This window comes from Narcine bancroftii, chromosome 8, assembly GCF_036971445.1.
Source record: "Narcine bancroftii isolate sNarBan1 chromosome 8, sNarBan1.hap1, whole genome shotgun sequence".
Lineage (NCBI taxonomy): Eukaryota > Metazoa > Chordata > Chondrichthyes > Torpediniformes > Narcinidae > Narcine > Narcine bancroftii.
In genome coordinates this window covers 40,944,725-40,966,996 of record NC_091476.1, presented here as the reverse complement: position 1 = coordinate 40,966,996, position 22,272 = coordinate 40,944,725, and the positions used below count along the sequence as shown (strand labels likewise).

The window sequence follows — 22,272 nt, the reverse complement described above, 5'->3', positions numbered from 1 at the left end:
ATGTCATGAGCACTGCCAAATCAAGGCCACCCACAAATTGGAGGAACAATGCATTATATTCCATCTTGGCATTCTCTAACCAGACAGCATCAGTATAGACTTCTCAATTTTTTTGTTATCCACACTCTGGTCTTTCTTTCCCCACCCCTCTACCTATATCAAGGTTGCTCAGATGGAGATAGAAGACAGCTTTAAATTCTTCAGACAAATTACTTGTCCTGGTCCAACCACATTGATGTGATGACCAAGGTGGCAAACCAATGCCTCTACTTCCACTGAAGCCTGAGGAAATTTAACATGTCACCTGAGTCCCTTAACAACATCCGCAGGTATACTGGTGAAAGTATCCTGTCAGGCTGCATCACTGCGTGGGATGGGAACTGCTCCACCTAAGACCACAAGAAGCTGCAGAGAGTTCCGAACACAGCTCAGGATATCACATAAACCAACCTCCCTCCCCCCATCGATTCCATCTGTACTTTACGTTGCTTTGGAGAAGCAGCCAACAAAATAAAACTCTTCCTCACTTCGGCAATGTGACAATGAACTTGAACTTAAATTCTTTAAAACATTTTAAGTAGCAGTTTTCATTTAAATTTTCAAACTTGATATTTTGCACAATTGAGCCTGGAACTGATTTGATTGAATTACTGGTCTATTATCTTGTGACAGGACTTGTAACCCAGAGATTTGCATTCAAATCTCAACATGGCAGGAAGGGAATTTAAATTCAATTTTGTATATCTCACAAAATTCTCGAAGCCGTAATGGTGATCATGAAACTATTGGTTCGTTTTTACAGCCAGTCTGGTTTACTAAAACCATTAGGGTCATAGAATTGCAGAGTCAGATGGCACAGAACAAACTCCTTAACCAGTCTTGGCCATGCTGACCCAGTTAGCATTATAGATGAGTCCCAGCATTGACCCATGTCATTCTACCCCTTCATATATAGCTGACAAAATATCTTTTGAACATTCTAATTTTATCTGCTTCTGATGCTTTCTCTGGTAGCTCATTCCATAAACAGACCATCTGAGTGGAAAAAGCTGTCCCTCAGGTCCTTTAACCTTTCTCCTCTCAACTTAAATCTATGTCCTCAAGTTCTATCCCTTTAATGACTCAGTTGGTAGATCCACGCCCCTCAATGTCAGAGACCCATGTTTCATCCTGATCTTGTATTCCATTTGTGATCGTGTAGTTACTCCCCTTGGCAACACAATGAGAGTTTGTTGTCATGTATAGTAGAATGTACCAATGCACTGAAGTTCTTACATGCAGCAGCCACATGAGATACCCAGTCCACATTAAATTACCACAATGTGTCAAGACCAAGAAAGTGATTATAAATATAAAAGTAGAGATACATTTCTGGAGGGATGCTGAGGTGGATGCACACCTGCCCACATTCATAGGATAGAGATGGAGAAGGTTAGTTCCTTCAAATCCACCTATCAGAGTTCCTCTCCTGGAGCCAGCACATCAAGGCAACTGAAGGTGGTGTGCCGAGGCTCGGAATTTCTCAGAAATTTGGCATATCATTGAATTGACTTTTACATGTGTGGTTGTGGAATGTCTCCTGGCTATCAGCATCATGGCTTGATTTGGTCATTCGTGCCCAGGGAAGCAGAAGGTAGCAAACCTAACTGAGGCCGTCGGGGCTTTGACCTCCCATCCACTAAAGATATCTCTGTGAAACGCTGCTTCAATAAGGCAGCCAACACCATTTATGACCCTCGTCACCACCTCTTCTCACTGTTCGCTTCAGGCAGAAGGTACAAAAGCCTGAAGACTGCACCTCTAGGTTTAAAAAAAAGTTTGTTTTTCCAACAGCTATAAGTCTCTTGAACCTCTCTGTAACCATAAACCACTCTGGCACCACAAAATAACCTGTCTCCACTATTGAAACATTCTCTAGAACAAAATCTAATTGTGAATATTTATTTATCAATCAATTTTTAAATATTTATTGTGTCTTTCCATACTGGGATAATAATACATACCATTTGAATGATCTGTTTTATAAAAGTACCTGGTTAGCTGCAGCAAGTAAGAATTTTGGAACGTGCACATTGTACAATGCGTATGACAATAATCATTCTCACTAACCTAGTTGCAGTTAGTGCTACAATAAAAATAAATATATTTTGTTTCACTGGTGAGTACTGATGATTTCCAGGACTGCTCACTCTTGTGAGTCTGTGGAGCTGGTGCAATGATCCATCTCCACGGATTGTAATGGAGGAATCTGACAGATGTTATCTGTTACGCGTTACTCTGTGCACGCGATCTTGTTAAGCTACTGTGGGTTAGCTCTCTCCATTTAGAGTCCACTCCTCATGTGCTTCAGAGGACCTTGAAAGGTTAACTGGACTGGGAACAAGTTTGTCATGTCCCAATGTCAGTACCAGGTTGCTTCCTTGTTTTTATTTACCCACAGCCATCAGGCTCCTGAATGAACCCCACATCAGTGCTTCCACTGCTGCACTTGCTTGGTGCTAATTGGTCTTCCTTTTCTTTGCAATCCTACACTCTATAATTGAGCTCTTTACATAGCTGCATAAATGTTAGAAATGACCTGTTAGTCTGCTCGCAGATGAACCCTTCTCACTGATGACAAGTGGACTTAAACAATAATTTCTGCTTTAGCTTAACTGTTTTGCTTCAACTTGGTGACTTCCTAAACATGTCAGAGATAACCATGTTGATTTCACTTCACTGAAGTCAGACATCAGATATGGTTGGCAGATTTTCCTAATAAAGCAAAATTCAAGGTTCACATAATTATACATGAAAAACATAATATACATGATAAACTTCAACGCTTGTCTGCTTGAAGCCAAAGAAAGAGTCGCCATGAATATTGCCTGGTTCCCTGAACAATAGGAGAAAGAGAAGCAAAAATGAGTCCATTCAGAGTCACTGAGTGTCCATGGATTCACCTCCAGTCCTCCCACAGCCTCTATAACCGCACAGACTTCTGTTCAGTGCATTGGCAACCCAAGATACAGATCCAAACCTCCAATACAAACAGGAAGGCTTCAGTGCCCAAGGCCCTTTTTGCCCTCAGCACGTGGGTTTCTAGTATTCTCACAGTCATCATTACTAAGACTAGTTGCTTTTCAATTTAACAAATCCAGATCAACAGCTGTGATATTGAAATTCCATATCTGCTAAAGTGGGATTTGAACTCATATCTTTGGATCATTTCTTCTGGTTGTTGGGTTATTAATCTGTGTCTGGACATGGATATCCACATTGATAAGGTAATGAAGTACTGAGATGGAGTTCTGAACTGAGACAATATTTGTTCCCTTGAATTTACACAGAGAGATGCCAATGCATTACCTTAAATAAATCCCTTAATTTGCATTTCCAAGACAGGTTATATAATCTTCATCACATAGAACAAAGAACAAAGAACACTGCAGGCCCTTCAGCCCACAATGTTGTGCTGATCTATGTAACCCTACTCCAGAGCAATATAATTCTTCCCTACCTCACACATAACCCTCTGTTTTATTTACATCTATGTGCCTATCAAGGAGACTTTCTAATGTCCCTATTACCAGATTCCATCACTACCCCCAGCAATGTATTCCTGGCATCCTCCACTCTCTGTGTCTATTAAAAAAATAATCACCTCTGATATCTCCCCTAAACCTTTCCCCATTCACCTTAAACAGATGAACTCTGGCAGTTACTTTTGTTCCCCTTAATAAAAGGTGCTGGCTCTTTACCTTATCTAAGCCCCTCATTCTTCATTACTCCATAGAATAAATCCCTAGCTCTGTCAACCTTGTTTGACATAAACATATGACTTGTTTTTCAATCCTGGTAAATCCCCTCTGCACCCTCTCCAAAGCTTCCACATACTTCCTGTAATGAGGCAACCAGAACTGAATGCAATGCTCCAGGTGTGGCCTAATCAGAGCTCAATCCCTTGACTAATGAAGACAAGCACACCATACGCTTTCCCCCCCCCCCCCCCCCCCCCCCCCACAACCCTATCAACCTGCGCAGCAACATTGAGGGATCTATGGATCTGGACTCCCAAGATCTCTCTGCTCCTCCCCACTATTAAGAGTCCTTCCATTAGCTATGTACTCCACCTTCAAGTTTGACCTTCCGAGTTCTAGGCATGACTACTTAAAGCAAATAGTCAGCCTTTTTCTCAGGGTAGGAGAATCTAAAACTGTGAGCTATATGTGAAAGGTGAGAGGGGAAAGATTTAACATGCACCTAAGGGATACCTTCTTCACATATATGGGTATATGGAATGAGCTGCCAGCAGACATGGTAGAGCTGGGGAGAATGTTTAAAAAGACATTCAGAGGTATAAATTGATAGGAAAGGTTTCAAGGGACATGGGATGAATGCTTGCAAATGGGTCTAGTTGGCTGAAGGTCTTGAACTGGAGCTGTAGAATCCTGTGACTTGATGACTCTTTGTGGTAGCTTTATGCACGCACATTAGCTGCCACACTTCTTAAGCTGTTTTCAAACATTTCAGTGACAGGGTGGGTTTTCCCCAGTGCTCAAGTTTCCTCCCACAACTAAAGATCATTCAGATTGGGAGGTTAATTGGCTGTTGTAAGTAGCTTGTATTGTGTGGAGTAAATGGTAGCCGGGAACATGGGGAGCATTGCTTGTGGGAAAAAATAATTGTGAAATGACCACTCTGTAAATCGGGGTCCCCACCTCTCCATTCAGTTCCATAGTCCTGAGTAAATCTCTCTCAACAGTAAGATGAAGGAGGTGATCATTCCCTTCTGGAAAGGGGTAGACCACACACTCCTGTCCCCATTTATGGCACTGAAAATGAAAGAACAGATAGATATTTATTCCTAAGCACTTGAATCTACAGAGATCTGACCTGGGGATGTGGTGGTGGGGGGGGGGGGGGGGGGGGGAGGGGGCAAATGATCCAACAGTGGAAAAAGTGCATCAATGCCTCTACTTCCTCAGAAAACTAAGCAAGTTTGGCATGTCCTCTTTGTCCCTCAACAACCTCTACAGATGCACCATCGATAGCAGACTTGCTGGATGCATCACCGCGTGGGTCGGGAGCTGCTCCGCTCCAGATCAGAAGAAGCCGCATAAGGCGGTGAATGTAGCTCAAAGCATAACACAATCTTGCTTCCCCTCCATCTTCATCTCCTGCTTTCTTGGAAAGGCAGCCAACACACTGAAGGACCCAGGTAAAACACAGAAGTGTGCAGACACAATGCAAGAGAAACTCAGCAGGTGAAACAGTGTACTTTATATAGCAAAGATAAAGATATATTACCAATGTTCCAGGCTTGAGCCCTTCATCAAACCGCACCTAAGTGTGCAATATGTCACATGCCCGCCTTCTCTTCAATGAAATATACGTGATGAAAGGCTCAAGCCCGAACCATTGGTGATGTATCTTTATCTTTGCTATATAAAGTACACTGTTTCACCTGCTGAGTTTCTCCAGCACTGTTTTTATACTGAAAGACACATCACACCCTGGATTCACTCCCTTCTCTCTCCTCCCATTGGGGATAAGAATGTGAAAGCATGCACCAACATTGACTAACCCCATCTACCCTTGGATATTGCCTGACCTGCTGGATTCCTCCAGCAACTCATTGATTTCATCATGTATCCATGTGCCTACACCTTTTCCCTTTACTAAACGTGGCAACCATTTGAATCAACTGACTGAGGCCTGATCATGTCTTTGATTTTTGAGAGGTTAATGGATGCAACGATGACTCCATCTTGTAAAGGCTACGAGGTCTCAAGCACAAACAGGACAGGTGACCATCACTCTGCCTGTTGAGTGGATATTCGGCAATTGAATTTTCAGGTATTAAGGGTCCTATGATACATTTCTGGTATGCTAAAGTAATGGATTTTGCTGCTTTCAGTTCAGATAGTTGCTCCTCTTTCTGCTGTCACTCACTCACTCCCATTGATTTCCATCCTAATTTGGTACTTTTACTCCCTCGGCCCCAACAACTTATTTTATAAGTGGTCGCAGGCAACTTTTAAAGCCCAATCCATACTAATCCCTGCTCCTCCACCGGATCGGTTAGCATGACGCTTTTACAGTGCCAGTGATCCAGGTTTGAAATCTGTGCTGTGTCTAAGGAATTTGTACATTCTACCCGTGACCCATGTGAGTTTGCACTGGGTGTTAGTTTCCACCCACCCTCCAAAATGTGCGGGGTTGGGAGGTTAATTAGGTGAAATTGGGTGGCACACATGTCAATGGCCGAAATTGGCTTCTACTGTGTTGTAAATAAAATTTAAATGTAAATTTTAAAATGTAATACTATTCATTTTCTGGCATCACAAATATACTATCCCCTCAGCAGGCCAATCAGAAGCAGTAAAGGAATTGCACCAAAATTAGAGCATGAATCATACAAGATGATGCATTGGCGTGACCCACGCTTTAGTCTCCAGAATCTGATTAAATCCCAGAAATCCTGGAGACCCCAGCATTACCTCCGAAGTTTGTTTTGTGTTGCCACTCATCCCATCATCTGTGCAGAATTTTACTCATTGTCATTCCCTTGCTTGGCCTCGCAATTCCACAGATCTTCCACATTATGTGCTAAGCGTTCGCCAGAGCCTCATTATGACCCCAGGCCCTTTCTCTATCCAAACCAATGGGCAAAAGATTAGCTCCATTGGCCTCTTCATCCCCTCCATACCAAACACATCATGCTGCTTCCTTTTTCCTCCCAAGGTATGATGGTGGTGGCTTAGCCAAGTTAAGGGTCCTGAAACCCTTAGGCCAGGACTAACCCCAGCTCAAGCTGTACCCTTCAGCCCACCACATTCAAACCAATTTTCAGCCACCCATTTATCCTCACCCTGTGCCAATCTTTTTTTATTTTCCCGGCATTGCCATCCAACCCCCTCCCATTCTTCCACTAAGCTGCACACGAGGGCCAACTTACGACGGTTAATTAACCTGTCAACTCATGTGCCTTTGCGGTTGTAAGGGGAAACTATGACACCCAAAAGAATCTCAAATGGTCATGAATGATGAACAAGCCCCATGCAGTCAGTATCTGAGATCAAAGTGAGCCCAAGACACTGGGAAAGGGAAGTCGCTGCTCCACCAGAACTCCGCATCTCTTGCCAGTCACTGAGACTTTGGAAGACCCTCAAATAAAATAGCTTCAAATATTTATTTAAATTACATGGTTTGGCAAAAATAAAGTTTAACATGATAATAATAATTAATTAGAACTATTACAAGAGAGTAAACATAGAGAAGTAGCTGCCCACTTACCTGGCCTCTTTTTTCCTGCTTTCCCAGTCAAAGAATCCCAATTGACTAAAAAGAATGAGTGAAGGGCAGGTCAGATGATGGGCTGAATGATCGATTTCTGCTCTTATGTCTTATGGAATATTCATTCAATGTAACTCTATACTTGCTCATTGTGCACCTTTTCTTCTACTTTTTATGACTGTGTTGACTTGTTAGACTGCTTGCAGAAGAAAATTTCTCACTCTACCAGGTGTAATGTGATAAATACACTTAAACTCCAGCCCTGGACCTGATCCAGCTGATGCCTTGAGATTCAAGAAAGTTTTTATTCCATGTGGAGTTCAGTAGTAGAGTTGGGTGCATTGGAACCAGCTACACAACTCTACTTGAAATTACAGTGGGCCCATGTAATTCCTACACAGACTTGTCTGCATGTGGCTGAATGCTGGCGATTCCCATTGAAATCATTGGTCTCTTCCAAGCTGGATCAGATCCAGATGTTCACCTGGGGATGTCAAAAATCTTCGGAAGTAGAAGCAAAGAGGAACAGGGAATTTCTTCCAGTGCACTGGCCAATATTCATCTGTCATTCGACAATGTTAATTGAATCCAATTCATCAATGTGCCAGGCAGATTATTGTCAGATGAACAAAAGTATCGTGAGAAAATTTATTTTGCAAGCACTCCAGCTAGTTGACCCATACAAAGTACCGCAGTTTAAAAAAAACCCAGAAAAACAGCGCAGTGTTGCAGAGAGAGTCAAGTCGGTTATAATCATCCAATTGCCCATGTACAAACAATAAAGCAGCGTTCTCCAGTCCTCTTTGCAAAACACGCAGACACATTACCAGACAAAGCACGCATACAGACAAACCATACAGATGTAGGACAAGTATTCAAAACGGCAAATAAATAAATATTGTTTCATGAATATCAGTGTCTCAGATGGTTTGTGTGGTTAGCATTCCTTTAGTCATTCAGCATTCTCACTGCTCTTGGGAGTAGCTGTTCCTCAGTATGATAGTACTGCCTTTGATACTTCTGTATCTCTTTCCCAATGGATGCAGCTGAAAGATACTGTGTGGTGGTGGTGGGGGGTGCTGAGGGGATATCCACATCCTCTTGAGACAGCCATCCTGATAGATCACGTTGATGGGGGGAAGGGAGACTCCAATGATCCTCTCTGCCACTTTTATCATCCTGTGAATTGACCTCCGATCCATTTCTCTGCAGCAATGGTACCACACTATGATGCAGCCTGCTCTCGATAGAGCTCCTGTGGAAGGTGACGTTTTGGTGACTGGTAGCCTTGCCCACTTCAGTCTTCTCAGCCGTCGCTATTGTGCCTTTCTGACAAGTGAGGAGATGTTGAATGTCCACAATAGGTCACCAGTTAAGTGAAATCTAAGAAAATTGGAGCTCTCCACTCTCTTCACGACAGAGTTATTGATGTGTAGTTGAGGGTGGTCATTCCTGTTCCTCTTGGAGTCCACAATCATCTGCTTTGTCTTGTCCACGTGGAGACTCAGATTGTTACTTTCACATCTTATCCAAGATTTTCCACCTCTTCTCTGTAGTGCGACTCATCGTTGTTGCCGATGAGGCCAACTTCTGTTGCATCACCGGCAAACTTGTTGACTCTAATCGAGCTGGATCCTGTGATGCAGTTGTGGATCAGTAGCAGCGTTCCCTCGAAGCTGTGTGCGCCTGCGCGCAAAACGTCTGTGTGTATGCGCATAAAGGAAATCAATGTGCGCACATTTGTGCACGTGTGCATGCACACGCAGCATGTTTTTGCATGTGTGCACGCACACGGCTTAGAGGGAAAACTGGTCAGTAACGTGAAGAAGCGAGATCAGTGAGAACAGAGGAAAGGCAATATTATTTTACCACTGTGAGTTTCGTTCAGGAGACAGGTAGGAGAGAAGACGCCCTTAAATCTGTAGAAGGGATGCAAAGAAATTTCAGCTGGATGTTGAGAAGATTTGATGTGTTGAGTTTTAGGGAAAGAGTTGACAGGTTGGGTCTTTTTCCCTGAAACATCAGAGATTGAGTGGAGACCTTATAGAGGTTTATAAAGTAATGAGGGAAATGGATAAAGTGAATGTTTTTTTCAGAGCTAGACTGCAAATGTTTAGGATGAGAGGGGAGAGCTTGAAGAGGACCTAAAAGCAACTTTTTTACTCAGCATAATCCATATCTAGAATGAGCTGATATTGGAATCTGGAGAAGCTGTAAGAGTTACAATGTTCAAAAGATATTTGGACAGGTATAATAATAGGAAGGGTTTAAATGGGTGTGGATTAAATGCAAGCAAATTGGATGAGACCAGTATTGTGAGCAGCTCTGGAGTTTTCATTTAAGAAAGGATGTGCTGACATTGGAGAGGGTTCAGAGGAAGTTCACAAGGATGATTCTGGAAATGCAAAGGTTATTATATGAGGAACATTTGACAACTCTTGGCCAGTACTCAATGGAATTTAGAAGAATGAACGGGGATCTCATTGAAACATTTTAAATTTGAAAGGCATGGATAGAGTAGATGTAGAAAGGTTGTTTCCCATGGTAGCAGAGTTGAAAATGAGGGCACAACTTCAGGATTGAATGGTGTCCTCTCAGAACAGAAATGCAAAGGAATTTCTTTAGCCAGAGGGTGGTAAATCTGTGGAATTTGTTGCCATAGGCTGTTGTGGAGGCCAGATCATTGGGTGTATTTAAGGGAGAGATTGATAGGTTCTTGATTAGTCAGGGCATCAAAGGTTGGAGGGAGAAGGCCAGGGCTGAGTGGGTATATGGATCAGCTCATGATTGAATAGCAGGGCACACAATGGGCTGAATAGCTTATTTCTGCTCCTATACCTTATGGTCCTACAGTATACAACTTGGTTGCATTCTATGTGAGATCCTGCTATTGCCAGATTGGCTGCTATTTTCTAAATTTCAAACAATAGTCTTCAAAAGGAAAGAGGTTCATGTCTTGAGGTTTTGAGAGGTGCTATTGAAATGAAATTTACAAATATAAATTCATAATTTTGTGAACAAGATCCAACAATTTAATTCTTGCCCAGGATTTGCAACAGCTGCAGGCGAATTCTCACTGCTTTTATATTTGTACGTAATGATTGGTCTTGTTGCAAAAAGAGGAAATGTCATTGTGGGCTAAAGATAGCTCCTTAATGTTTAGCAGTGACGAAGGTTATTGACTGATACCTGCCGGGGAGAAAAGCAGAAGGACCACAACATCTACATACGTTGATTATTTTTTTTATAAACAATGCATTTCTGGGATTTGTCTGACACTGACAAGGATGGCCTTGCTGAGTTCTGTATCTGCAGTGACAATTTGCCTTTGCTTTCGAGGCCATTGACCTGTGGCCTGTTGCCACAACTGCCCAAAATTGGTAAAAATAACCGTTTTGGTTTCAATTTAATTTTAGGCGTACAGCATAGTCACAGGCCCTTCCAGTTCACAAGCCCAAGCCCGCCAATTACATCAATGAAACTATGGCCCCCATATGTTTGTGGGAGGAAACTGTTGTGCCTGCAGGAAACCGATGTAGACACAGGGAGAATGTAAAAGCTTCTTACAGACATGCCAGGTTTCAATCTGAGTCACTGGCGCTGTAATAGTGCTGTGCTAACATCTACTCTAGCCATGCCTCTTTCTTACCCAAGGAGACACCAGTGAATCAAATTGAATTTCACAACAATCCCTCCTGTTCCATCATCAGCCTTCTTGACAAGAGCCTCAGGGCTAATGAAGAGCCTGCAATCTAAACTGATTATTTATTCTACTTCTCTTCTCGCCTGACCTGCTTTCTGATTTTTTTTTTAAATTTCAGATTTTCAGCATCTGCAGCTTTAGATTTTCATCAGAATTGGAAACTGAGATGATGTACGAACAAGCTCACTGCCACATCATAGTACTTTGGTTAGAGAAGCAAAGGCGAAGGGAATATAATGGAATGGTTGAAAGCCTCAGGCCTGGAATGTTGGTTAGGTTTCTTTGCTATGTGAGAATGTTGTGTGACTTGCTGAATTCAACAATTCTGTGCATTTGACAACAATTGCAGCGTTTCCAGACTTTCTTGTTCAAAGGAATTGCATTTGTGCAGCAAATAATGAGAGAGGAAAAAAGGGAATTTTTAAAAAATGTGCAGATGCTGAAAGACTGAAATAAAATCTTGAAAAAGCTGGAAATACTCAGCAAGCCAGGCAGCCTCTGTGAAGTTAATATTTCAGCCCAAAAATCCTTTATCCAAATGGATGACAAAAGAAGACAAATTAATTTCAGATTGCAAAGTAAACTAACTTGTTCTCTCGCTTTCCCCTTTTTGACAATTGGTTTGGTATCAGAATTATTCAATAGACAATAGACAATAGACAATAGGAGCTGGAGTAGGCCCTTCGGCCCGTTGAGCCAGCACTGCCATTTTACAGATAATGGCTGATCACTACCATCAGTACCCCTTTCCAGCCTTATCCCCATAACCCTTAACTCCTTCGCCCACTAGAGTCTTATCTAACTCTCTTTTGAACATAATCAGCGAATCTGCCTCTACCACCCTCTATGGCAGAGCATTCCACAGATTCACACTTCTCTGGGTAAAAAAATGTTTTCTCATCTCCGTCCTAAAGGGCCTACCCTATATTCTTAAACTATGCCCTCTAGTCCTCATCTCCCCCATCATTGGGAACAAGTAATCCGACTTCACCCTGTCTATCCCCCTGATGATTTTGTATACCTCAATCATGTCCCCCCTCATCCTTCTAAACTCCATCGGATACAAGTCCAGTTTTTCTAGCCTTTCAGCATATGTCAACCCCGCCATCCCTGGAACTAATCTTGTAAATCTGTGCTGCACACCCTCTATAGCTAGTATGTCCTTCCTCAAAATTGGAGACCAGAACTGGACGCAATACTCCAGGTGGGGTCTCACTAGGGCCCTGTACATCTGCAGAAGGGCGTCTCTGTTCCTATATTCCAATCCCCTCTTTATGAAAGCCAACATGCCATTTGCCTTCTTCACAGCTTTCTGAACTTGCATGCTAGTCTTCAGTGACCGGTGAACAAGTACACCCAGATCCATTTGCTCCTCCCCACTCCCTAGCTTGTCTCCATTTAAATAATACTCAGCTTTCCTACTATTGCCCCCAAAATGGATAACCTCACATTTGCTTACATTGAACATCATCTTCCATTCAGCAGCCCACTCCCCCAACCTGTCCAAGTCCCTCTGCATTTTCCTGACATCCTCCTCACACCCCACATCGCCACCCAGTTTCGTGTCATCTGCAAATTTGCTCAAGTTATTAATAATCCCCTCATCCAAATCATTTACATAAATTACAAACAACTGAGGATCCAATACCGATCCCTGTGGCACTCCACTCGTCACATCCTGCCATCCTGAAAAAGACCCGCTTACCCCAACCCTTTGTTTCCTATTTCCTAACCAATTTCCTATCCATGTCAGCATCTTACCTCCAATACCATGCTCCCTGATCTTGCCCACTAGTCTCCCATGCGGTACCTTATCAAAGGCCTTCTGGAAGTCCAAATACACCACATCCACTGGCTCTCTCAAGTCCACCCTCTTTGTCACATCCTCACATCCCACCGATTCTTTTTCCACAGATGCTGCTGGACTGCTGAGCATTTATGGAAATGTTCCTCTTGGACCAGTATGGATTTAAAGGCTTAATGGCCAAAGACTATCTGTGAGGAATTTTCCTATTACTTCCAGGATGATACAAAGGTCTTTGACAATTAAATAATCTTGAAGGATCGTAATAGAGCAAATTCTGGCCATCCTATTGCAGGAAGGATATAGGGGCTTTGGAAAACATGTAGAAGAGGTTCACCAAGGTGCTAGTAAAACACAAAAGTCTGCAGACGCAGTGATTGAAGTAAAACACAGCACTGGAGAAACTCAGCAGGTCAAACATTGTACTTCATACAGGATACATAGCCGAAGTTTCGGGCTTGAGATCTTCATCAGTAAAATGTTTGCAGGTGATCAAACAAAATGGTGGGGGGTAGTTGGGCAGGAGGAAGAACACAGGTCAACAGGCAGGGAAGGAATGCACATGAGGAAATGGGAGAGGGGGGATGGCTCTGCGGATGGAGAGGGAAGGTGGTGGTGAGCTGGAGGAAAGAAGACACAGGGTTGAGAAATAGAGGGAGGAAGGGGAAACTGAAGGTTAGAGAGTACCTTGACAGTATTGTTCCTTCAATTTACGGGTGGCCTTGGATTGGCAGTGATGCCAAATATTCCTGGATTGGAGGGCATGGGCTATAATGAAAGGATGAGCAATTTTGGGTTGTCTTTCTCTAGAGAGTCAGAGGCTGAGAGGAGACCAGACATGTTTATAAAAATATGAGAGGCATGTATATCGCAAAGAGTCAGAAACTTTTTCCCAGTGATGACATGCATTAAAGATGAGGAGGGGAAAGCTTAAAGGAGATGTGCGGGCATGGAGAGCTATGGATTATGTGCAGGCAAAAGAGATCTGCATCATGGATATTATGGGCTGAAGGGCCTGTTCCTGTGCTGTGCTGTTCTGTGGTCTAATTATAGCTGCCAGATTGTGTGGAGGATTCTCCTGTACAAATTAAGCGAGTATGAATGAACACATTCTTCTTTGGGCTGATTGATGGAGAGATTGGCATTGGTCAGGTCAATGGGCATAATGTCCCTGCTGTTCTGGGCATCGTGGGAAGGAGTGTTCCACACCAGCTTTTGGAGAATGCCTGCCTTGTACATGTATGTGCACCTTGACATGCTTGAATTGTTTGATGCTTATTGGGGGAAGGGGCTGGACTCCTGCGGGCTCTTCCACGAGCAAACCCTGAGCCATGAGACATACTATATCCACATTGGGATCACATGTATTAGGTAATCTCCAACAATGCAACATTTCCACACTTGTCCTGTCTTTAGCTCAGGGGTGCAGTGCTGCAGAAGCTCCTCTCCAACACCTCAAGAGGGAGCTCCGACATCTCATGGGGGCTACTCCAGGCACGTCAGGTGGAAGCTCCAGCACCTCCATGTCATTGTTTTTGGTGAGCTCCTGCACCTAAAAATAAAATTAGCACCGCATCACTGTTTCAGCTGATCCACCAGGGTGAGGACAGCTTGATTCCACTCCAGCTCTATCAGTTCTCAGAAAGCTGGTGAGGGATCCAAGGATTTTCTCACAGGAAGGTGGTGAATGGATCCAAGGATTTTACCATGGTAAGTTGATGAGGGATCCAAGGATTTTCTCACAGGAAGGTGGAGAGTGGATTCAAGGACTTTACCACAGGAAGTTGGTCAATAGATCCAAGGACTTTACCATGGTAAGTTGATGAGGGATCCAAGCAGGAAGCATTTAGCCAGACGGGGATCTGTTTGAGAGGTTTTGTACTTTAGCCATTTCTGCACAGCTTCTGCATGCTCTCGTCCAAGAGTCAGGACCTACTCACCACTTTCTCCATTTCGACCTGTCGTGGGGTAGGAGTTCTGAGGAATTAGTGACACCTGTCACCTTATTTCAAGAAGATTTTGAGAGCATTGCCTTGTCCTCTTAGAAACAATAATTCTTTTCACTTTTCCATCTCTTGTCAGCCAACATTTTGTGCTTGAGTCTGGGAATATCAGAATAAAGGGTTTCATCTGTGTCTTGCCCGCAGCTCAGAAGGGAGACCTGCGTGCACCACACGTGCTCATGAGCCTTTGACAGTGAAAAATTCCTGAGGCTGAGACTTGCAGTTGGAAGTCCCTGAGCAGGGGAGTGGGCAGGAAAGCATTGTCCCAACAGTACACAGAGGGGACAAAAAAAAAACCACCTCGCCAGGTGCTTCCCTTTTGGATGTGGTGCTGTGCTGTTCGTTGTTTGGAGCAGGGATCCTCTCGGCCTCAAGGAGGCTCCACGTCCCTCTGTAACCCTCGCTGCATCACTTCAGAATTCTGCAATTCAAACACTCGTCCACTTGTGGCAGGACCTCCCACAAGCCTTGAGACGTCAATGAGCTAATTTCACCATCGTGGCAAATCACAAATGAACAACCAAAAAAAACATTAAACATTAATAATATACAAAAATACATTTAATGTTTTACACACAGTCTGGCACACGACATCATAAATATTAAACATATGCAGATCCTTTTATAACTCAGAATGTTATTACATGATTATTACAATGCAGTTACAGCCTAATGTCACTTGTAAGTGACATGAAGCATCAACTGCCTCCATGGAACTTAAACCTGCCTGTTTAAACCTGCTGCTATTTTGCTTTTGTCTCTTCCTTTGAAAGCTTCTTGCGGAAAGTCTAATTATCTCTCCTTAAATGCCTCTCTCCCACTCTCTCCTCGCAAATGACACTCCTTCAAACCCATTTATTTGCCTCTGTTGTCCATCAAATTGCAGTATTTCCATGATGCAGAAGAAGGCTATTTGGTCCTTTGAGTCTATGCCAACCCTTTGTGGTATCATTTATTTCCTCGTATAATCCTGCTTTATTTCCTGAATATCCTACTATAGCTTGCTCTGGGACATTAAACGTGCTGCAGAAATGAAAATTGTTATTTAAAGAGGTATGTGAATGAAGATATTTCTTGCGTTGTTCCATACTTGTGGCTACTGTTAGTAGCAAACTAACAATACGTTTCCAAGTTATATTCCATCAACACATCTGTTATGGAACCTGGCCACAGAACAGTTTATCCTCCGTCCCATCACTGAGCAAATTCCCTTTTTATTGCTTAGGGCAGCTTGGTTTCTGCATGATCATGTTCCAGATTGTTGAGACAGACCTGTTATTTTAATAAAATATTCCATTGCCTTGATAATTGAGAATATTATCAGCCAGATGTGTGTTACAGTGGGGCTTTTCCAGATTTGCAAAGATGACGAATTAAACAGAGAATGATCCTTATCATCTCTGCTTCCAATGAAGAAATTATATTTCAATAGCGCGACCTGAGGCAATGAGTATTGTAAGAAGCAAGCTGGCCAATTTCAACACAGTCGACCCCTGCAAATTGCAAGGGGTTAAATTAACCGTCATTTGCTTTTGTTGTTGGTGGAGGGATAAATACTGAGCAGAAGCCAAGTCAGAAATCGATAAAGGGTCCTGACCCAAAACGTTGACTGAACATTTGCACCCATGGTTGCTGCCTGACCTGTTAAGTTCCTCCAGCATCTTGGTGTTATTCTGGGGAGAACTCTCTACTCTGTGAAGTAGTTATTTGAGATCTTTCATCTCGTCTGGGTAGAGCTGATGAGACCTAGTTTTAACATTGTGGCAGAGAACAGTATCTCTGACAATACAGGGCCCCACATAAAATGCAGGGGCAGCAGATTAAATTTCATGTTCAGGTTTCCAAAGTGGGCCTCGAACCCGTTGCCTTCCAACTCAGGAAGCAGACATGCTGCAACAATGATGGAATTGCTGCATCCATTTGAAAATACTGGAATACATCTTGGTTTAAGCTTCTTCACTCCTGGGTGAGGAGAATTTAAGAACAGTAGGAGGTCAAGCTTTCAAGAGGTCAAGCATCATGGCAGGCAGGTAAAGAGATAAAACCTGCATTTCTCTAGCACTTCATCACCCCGAGGCACCCCAACCTGCTTTGTCCTTTCTGACGGTTAAGCAGCAGGTGCTTTGAGCACAGCAAGATCCAGCAAAGAAGTTGGGGGAGGGAGTAAATGTCGCTCCTGTTTCTCTTCCAAATAGTGGGGCCTTTCACATCTGTCTGTGAGAGCGGATAACACTGGGCCTCATCTGATGGGGCTGCGCTCCCTCAGGGATGGTCAGCTTGGATTATCTGCTGCATTACTCTGGAGCAAACTCAGGGTCGCTATGTTGAGGAGGAGCATCTGACCTCTCTCCTGGGTCCACACTGAGGCTTTATCCTTCAACCTAAATTTGGGCCATGCCTTATTTTTATATAACCCTGCCCAGAAAAACTGCTGAAAATGAAAAAGAAAATGTTGGGAATACTTGTGGCCTGCTGGATGCTTCCAGCATTCCTGAACGTTTCAATAATTCACATTTTGTATCAAGAATTTTTTTCAGAAACATGGTGAGCATTTGGGTATGCCTGATGCAAAAAATAAATCTTAGAACATAGAACATTACAGCCCAGTACAGGCCCTTCAGCCCATGAAGTTGTGCCGACTGATAAATGCCTACCTAAACAAAACTAAATCCTCTCTTCCCCAAAATCCTCTACTTTCCTTGCATCCATGTGCCTGTTGAAGAATCTCTTAAATGCCCCTATTGTTTCAGCCTCCACCACCACCCCTGGCAAGGCATTCCAGACACCCACAACTCTTTGTGTAAAAAAAAAACCTACCCCTGATGTCTCCCCTAAACGTTACTCCCTTCACTTTGTACAGATATCCTTTGGTGTTTGCTACTCCTGCCCTGGGAAAAAGGTACAGGCTTTGTGGCCAGTGGCCAATCAAGTAGGTGGTAATCGATGATAGAAGAATAGGGAGTGGGATGGGGTCGATGGGAATATGTGAGAATGTGCTGTAGGGAAATGAATTGATAGAATGATCTGAGCTAGCATACACTCAATGGGTCAAATAAGTATGAGAAATATCAAGAAGTTCATCCATTTGACTGACCTCTTGGCCACAATCTGCCCTTGATATCTGGTTTCCTGATGTTTGGTGAGCATTGCAGGGGGGGGGGGGGGGGGAGGAGTAGGGGAGAGGATTGGTGGCACAACAGGGTTGCCCCCATGCCAGCTAAGTTGAAGGAAAACGTTTCACCTGAGCTCAGGTAGCAGCAGGTGGCGTTGAAAATCCTGGACCACCGGACACAAGCGCAGCACTGAATATTCGTCAGCCCCTGACCTCTGCTTGGGGAAGGGGATGGATTGATTGTGAAGATGAAAGAATGGGCGAGGGTCTGCCCTTGGGGACTGGCACCTACTCCATCCAGCTGTTCCTGCCAGTGTCAGCTCTGATGTGCCAGATCCACAGCAGATAGCGTTGTTTTGCAAGCTCCATGTCATGGCTTCTTGCTGACTGAGGCTCCACCTCCCTCTCTCTCTCTCTCTCTCTCCCTCTCTCTCTCTCTGTGTCTGTGTGTGTGTGTGTTTGAGAGATGTTGATTCTGCCTCGCACTGCCAAGACAGCCAAGATTCTCTCACTGCGAGAGGCAGCCAGCGCGTACAGTACGGTGACAGTTCAAGAACAATTGCCGTATGCACAAGCCGACCCACTCCTGTCAGGGACACTAGTTCCTTGGAGCTCAGCGCACTGCTATGGACCTTTTCGAGTTCGACTTCTTCAGAGACTGGGAACTGGAACAATCGTGGTAGGTCTCTCTCTCTCTCTCTCTCTCTCTCACTCTCCTTTTGTTTTGAATGAGGTTCCTTCATGCATTAGTTCAAGCTTCTATCGTCTCCGCTGTTCCTGGCGCCTGTCTCAGCCGTTGTTACTGTGGAAAGCTGATAGATTGCACCCTTCCCTGCGAGTCCCACTGGCTGCACGCTGGCCTTCTGGACGGCTACATTTTTTTTGCCACACTGATTTTGCTGGAAGGTTTTCTTTGTGTTGTATTTTATTTTTTTTTTGCAAGAGCCTTGTGCACATAACGCACCAGAGACACCTAGTGACATTCAGCACTGACAGGTTTAAGTTTGCATCTGAATATCCCTGAGTGATGTTTTCAATGAACGTGGGGGAACTGCTCTGGCTTTTTGAGGTCACTCCTCTCCCATACACGTTTTTGTTCTCCAACATGCCAAACCCTAGCTGGCTTAGATCTGTCCCCCTATAGTTGCAAAGGTTGGAACATGCAGGATGAATGATTGAATGATCATAGTTTTGTCTGCTTGAAAACTTTCAGTTGACAGGGAATTTCTTCCCTTTTCCTCCAAAATGCCTTCTTGCAACTTCGTGAGGGTGAAACTTGCCTCAGTGTCTTGCGTCTCTTAATGTGGGCATTCCATTAATACTTTGTGTCATATTTTCATTGTTAATGCACGGCAAAGATCAGTCTGGATCTTCAGGAGAGGGTCATTTGAGGGTCTTCCAAGAAGTTAAGGCGATGCTCTATTACTGGGGTAGGTGTGGGGTCCCGTCATGACACAGTGGTCCTGCAGGAATCAACTGTGGAATGTGCTTCGACCATCAGCGTCCTGGCTTGAGTTGGACTGGGGAACACTTTGGAATCCACCTGGAAACCAGTGTGGACAAAGTGGACCCCTCTGGATCCACTGATAAATTTCCTGAGTTGACCTGATTTGCTGCTTCATTTGGCTGCTTTGGAGTGATGGTAGTTCCCACTGTTCCTACTCCCTCCTGACCAACCCCACACCAACTCGAACAGAAATTGGGCATCTATGCCCATTCAACCTCCTCAAGCTGAATAGCCTTTACCTGCTCGACAGAATTTTGTGCACAAATAGCTTACTGCCAAAATGTCATCAAAGGTGCTAAGGGCAGCACCAATAGAGTAACTGCCTCATAGTGTTCGAGACGCTAGGTTCAATTCCTATGATGGCTGCTGTCTATACAGAGTTTGCATATTCTCTTTGCAACTGCATATGGGTTCCCCCCCGAGTGCTCCAGATTTCTCCCACATCCCAAAGGCGTACAAGTTGGTGAGGTAATTGGCCACTGTAATTTACTCCTAGCATGTAGGAGAGTGCCAGATTCTGATGAGGTGGAGAGAATAATGAATTCAGATCCATGTAAATGAGTGGTGGGCAGCATGGACTTGATGGGCCACAAGGCCTATTTCTGTGCTGCTTTTCTTTTCATTTGCAACTCTGGTGACTTTGTCAACATTGGCTGAGAATCTGCCAGTGCTAATTGCTCTTTTAATAGTCTTCAGTTGCTTCATTTTGATTGGTGGACACCCTTTAATTTTGAAAAGTGTTTTATAATTGGCATGACCCATTATCACAGCAGTCAGGTGGAGGAGATTGTGTCTCTGGCAGGTAAATAACAAACATATATCTGATCCCTGCTGGTCTGATAGCAATGTACATTCAGTCCATATCGGTTTGGTGGCATTATGTCATTCTAGAGACCTACCAGTGAAATGTGATGAATACGTCTTGTCCTGTGGTGACACATGCCATCTCTTGTTGTCTGTTGACAATGCATCTGACACCAGCTGATTTGATGATGGTAAATGTTTGATTTTTGATGGACCAGCGATCACGTGCTGCTAATCTTTCTTTGTTTGCTTTGTGGTTGTATTTGCCTCTCCTTGTTGGCCTTGTTTCAATGACTCCAATCCGTGTTTATCTAACTGTGGTGTAGATTATGGTAATTCCTTGCAGTAAAGTGGCAATAAGTATCCAGATCTGATAGTATTATGTGTCAAGCCCACAAACATTGAATGGCATGAACTTGATTTTGGAATGGGTGAGTTTTGGATGAAGCTCTCTTTGGTATTAACTGATGCTAATATGGAATGGGTTTTTGGGGTGAGATTTGTGGCAATGGATTTATAGATTTATAATTCCATGCTGATATAAGACTCACTAAGTTAGAATTTTATGGTTCTTTATGAATGTTTAAAACTACCCCCGAAACTGTTGTAATTATGATAAGTGATCCTGAAGCCAAACTGATCAACAAACAAGAAAACCACCTAACTTTAATCCAGCATTATATAAGAAAGCTTTACATGAGGGGGTGGGGGGCATTATGTGCTTGAGACAACCTTCTCTTTGGAGACCTGTTTCATCCAGATGATTCACAGAGGACCGGTGTGTTTTTTTTTAAAAATCAATAACCCTTGACCTGGCACACACATGATTAGTTAATGGTTACCTTATTCGTAAAACAAAATAATATTTGGTGGAATGTTGCTCAGCTGACGTTCTGCAGAAAATCGCTGCCCTTCTGCGTGTCTTGTGAGACTATTCATAATAAGCCAGGGTGGTGTGTGTCTCAGATTTAATATAAATCCATTTTTGGCAAATTAGCGTTAAGAGGAAAGATTTACAGAACTGGTAGGCAACTTTAATAAGATTGTATCTGGTACAGCTGTTGCACATGAATGTATTGCCTGACCTGGAACAGTTCACCATTGTTTAGAATATATGATCCCCTTCAGAATGTCAAACTGTGTTGAAAACCCATTTGATCTGACACTGTGGCATGCATTTAGCTCTCTGAAAAGTACAGTGTGGATTTTTAAAGAAAAAAAATTAATAAAGAATAAAGTCTGGCTCAGACTGGGCCTTCTCACATTGGCTTCTTCAAGTGTCGACCTTTGAGCTTACTGTTTTTAAAACATGGTGGAGTCTTTGACATTTCGGCAGAGGGATGTTTGTGCTGTCGTTTAGCTTTTCCTACTGCTGGAGTAGGATAATAACACAAAACACCAACAGTCGATTTACTCCTTCAAGCCAAGGGATTGTGTTAATGTTCAACTACATAGATTGCTTACAAGATCAATTATTAATCATTGGGTTAATTTCCATGCACATGTTACTCCTCAATGCAAATGCTTCTGTTTTCGGAATGTTTACCTGTATTATTTTGATTTGTTGATTTTGTTTCAGTGACATCTGACAAGTATCTCCAATCTGCAGTTCAGCCATGGTTCTGTAAACAGTGGCAATGTCTTGTGGAATTAAATATATTGTCGCTTAAAAATAGTGCAGAATAGGTAACAGAATATGTTTTCAGTATGTGAAGGCATGTGTATATGCACACACACACACACACACACACACACACACACACACACACACACACACACACACACACACACACACACACACTCTCTCAAAAAAACATGGATGATTTGATGCAGTTCATTGTGGAATTACTGTATACCAGGCAGGGTTTACCTACTTGATGCAATGTAAACATAATGCTGATTTAGAAATGATGTTGGTGCTCAGCAGTTGGGATGTTGAGACTTGTAATCACTGTCGTGTGACATTGTGTTTCTGTGGCATTTTAAAGCCCTAAAAATCCAAATGACGGGACAATATTGGTTTCAGCAATGCGCCACTAACTGCCTCTTCAAAATAATGTG

General features: G+C 43.2%; 1 protein-coding gene across 11 annotated transcripts in view; it reads left to right on the top strand.

The window, feature by feature from the left end:
- Window positions 1-18,286: 18,286 nt before the first annotated feature.
- aff2 (AF4/FMR2 family, member 2) overlaps window positions 18,287-22,272 on the top strand; it is a 587,176-nt gene continuing 583,190 nt past the window's right edge. For 5 of the 11 annotated variants that reach the window (XR_011343066.1, XR_011343064.1, XR_011343065.1 and 2 more), the window contains exon 1: window positions 18,309-18,579. Coding sequence is in view for 5 of the 11 variants with exons in the window: in XM_069893495.1 (XP_069749596.1) it covers window positions 18,527-18,579 (53 nt within the window). In the remaining 6 variants the exon portion in view is untranslated. Of the gene's footprint in view, window positions 18,580-22,272 lie in introns of all 11 variants that reach the window. The other 6 variants (XM_069893494.1, XM_069893501.1, XM_069893497.1 and 3 more) reach the window with 4 other exon arrangements.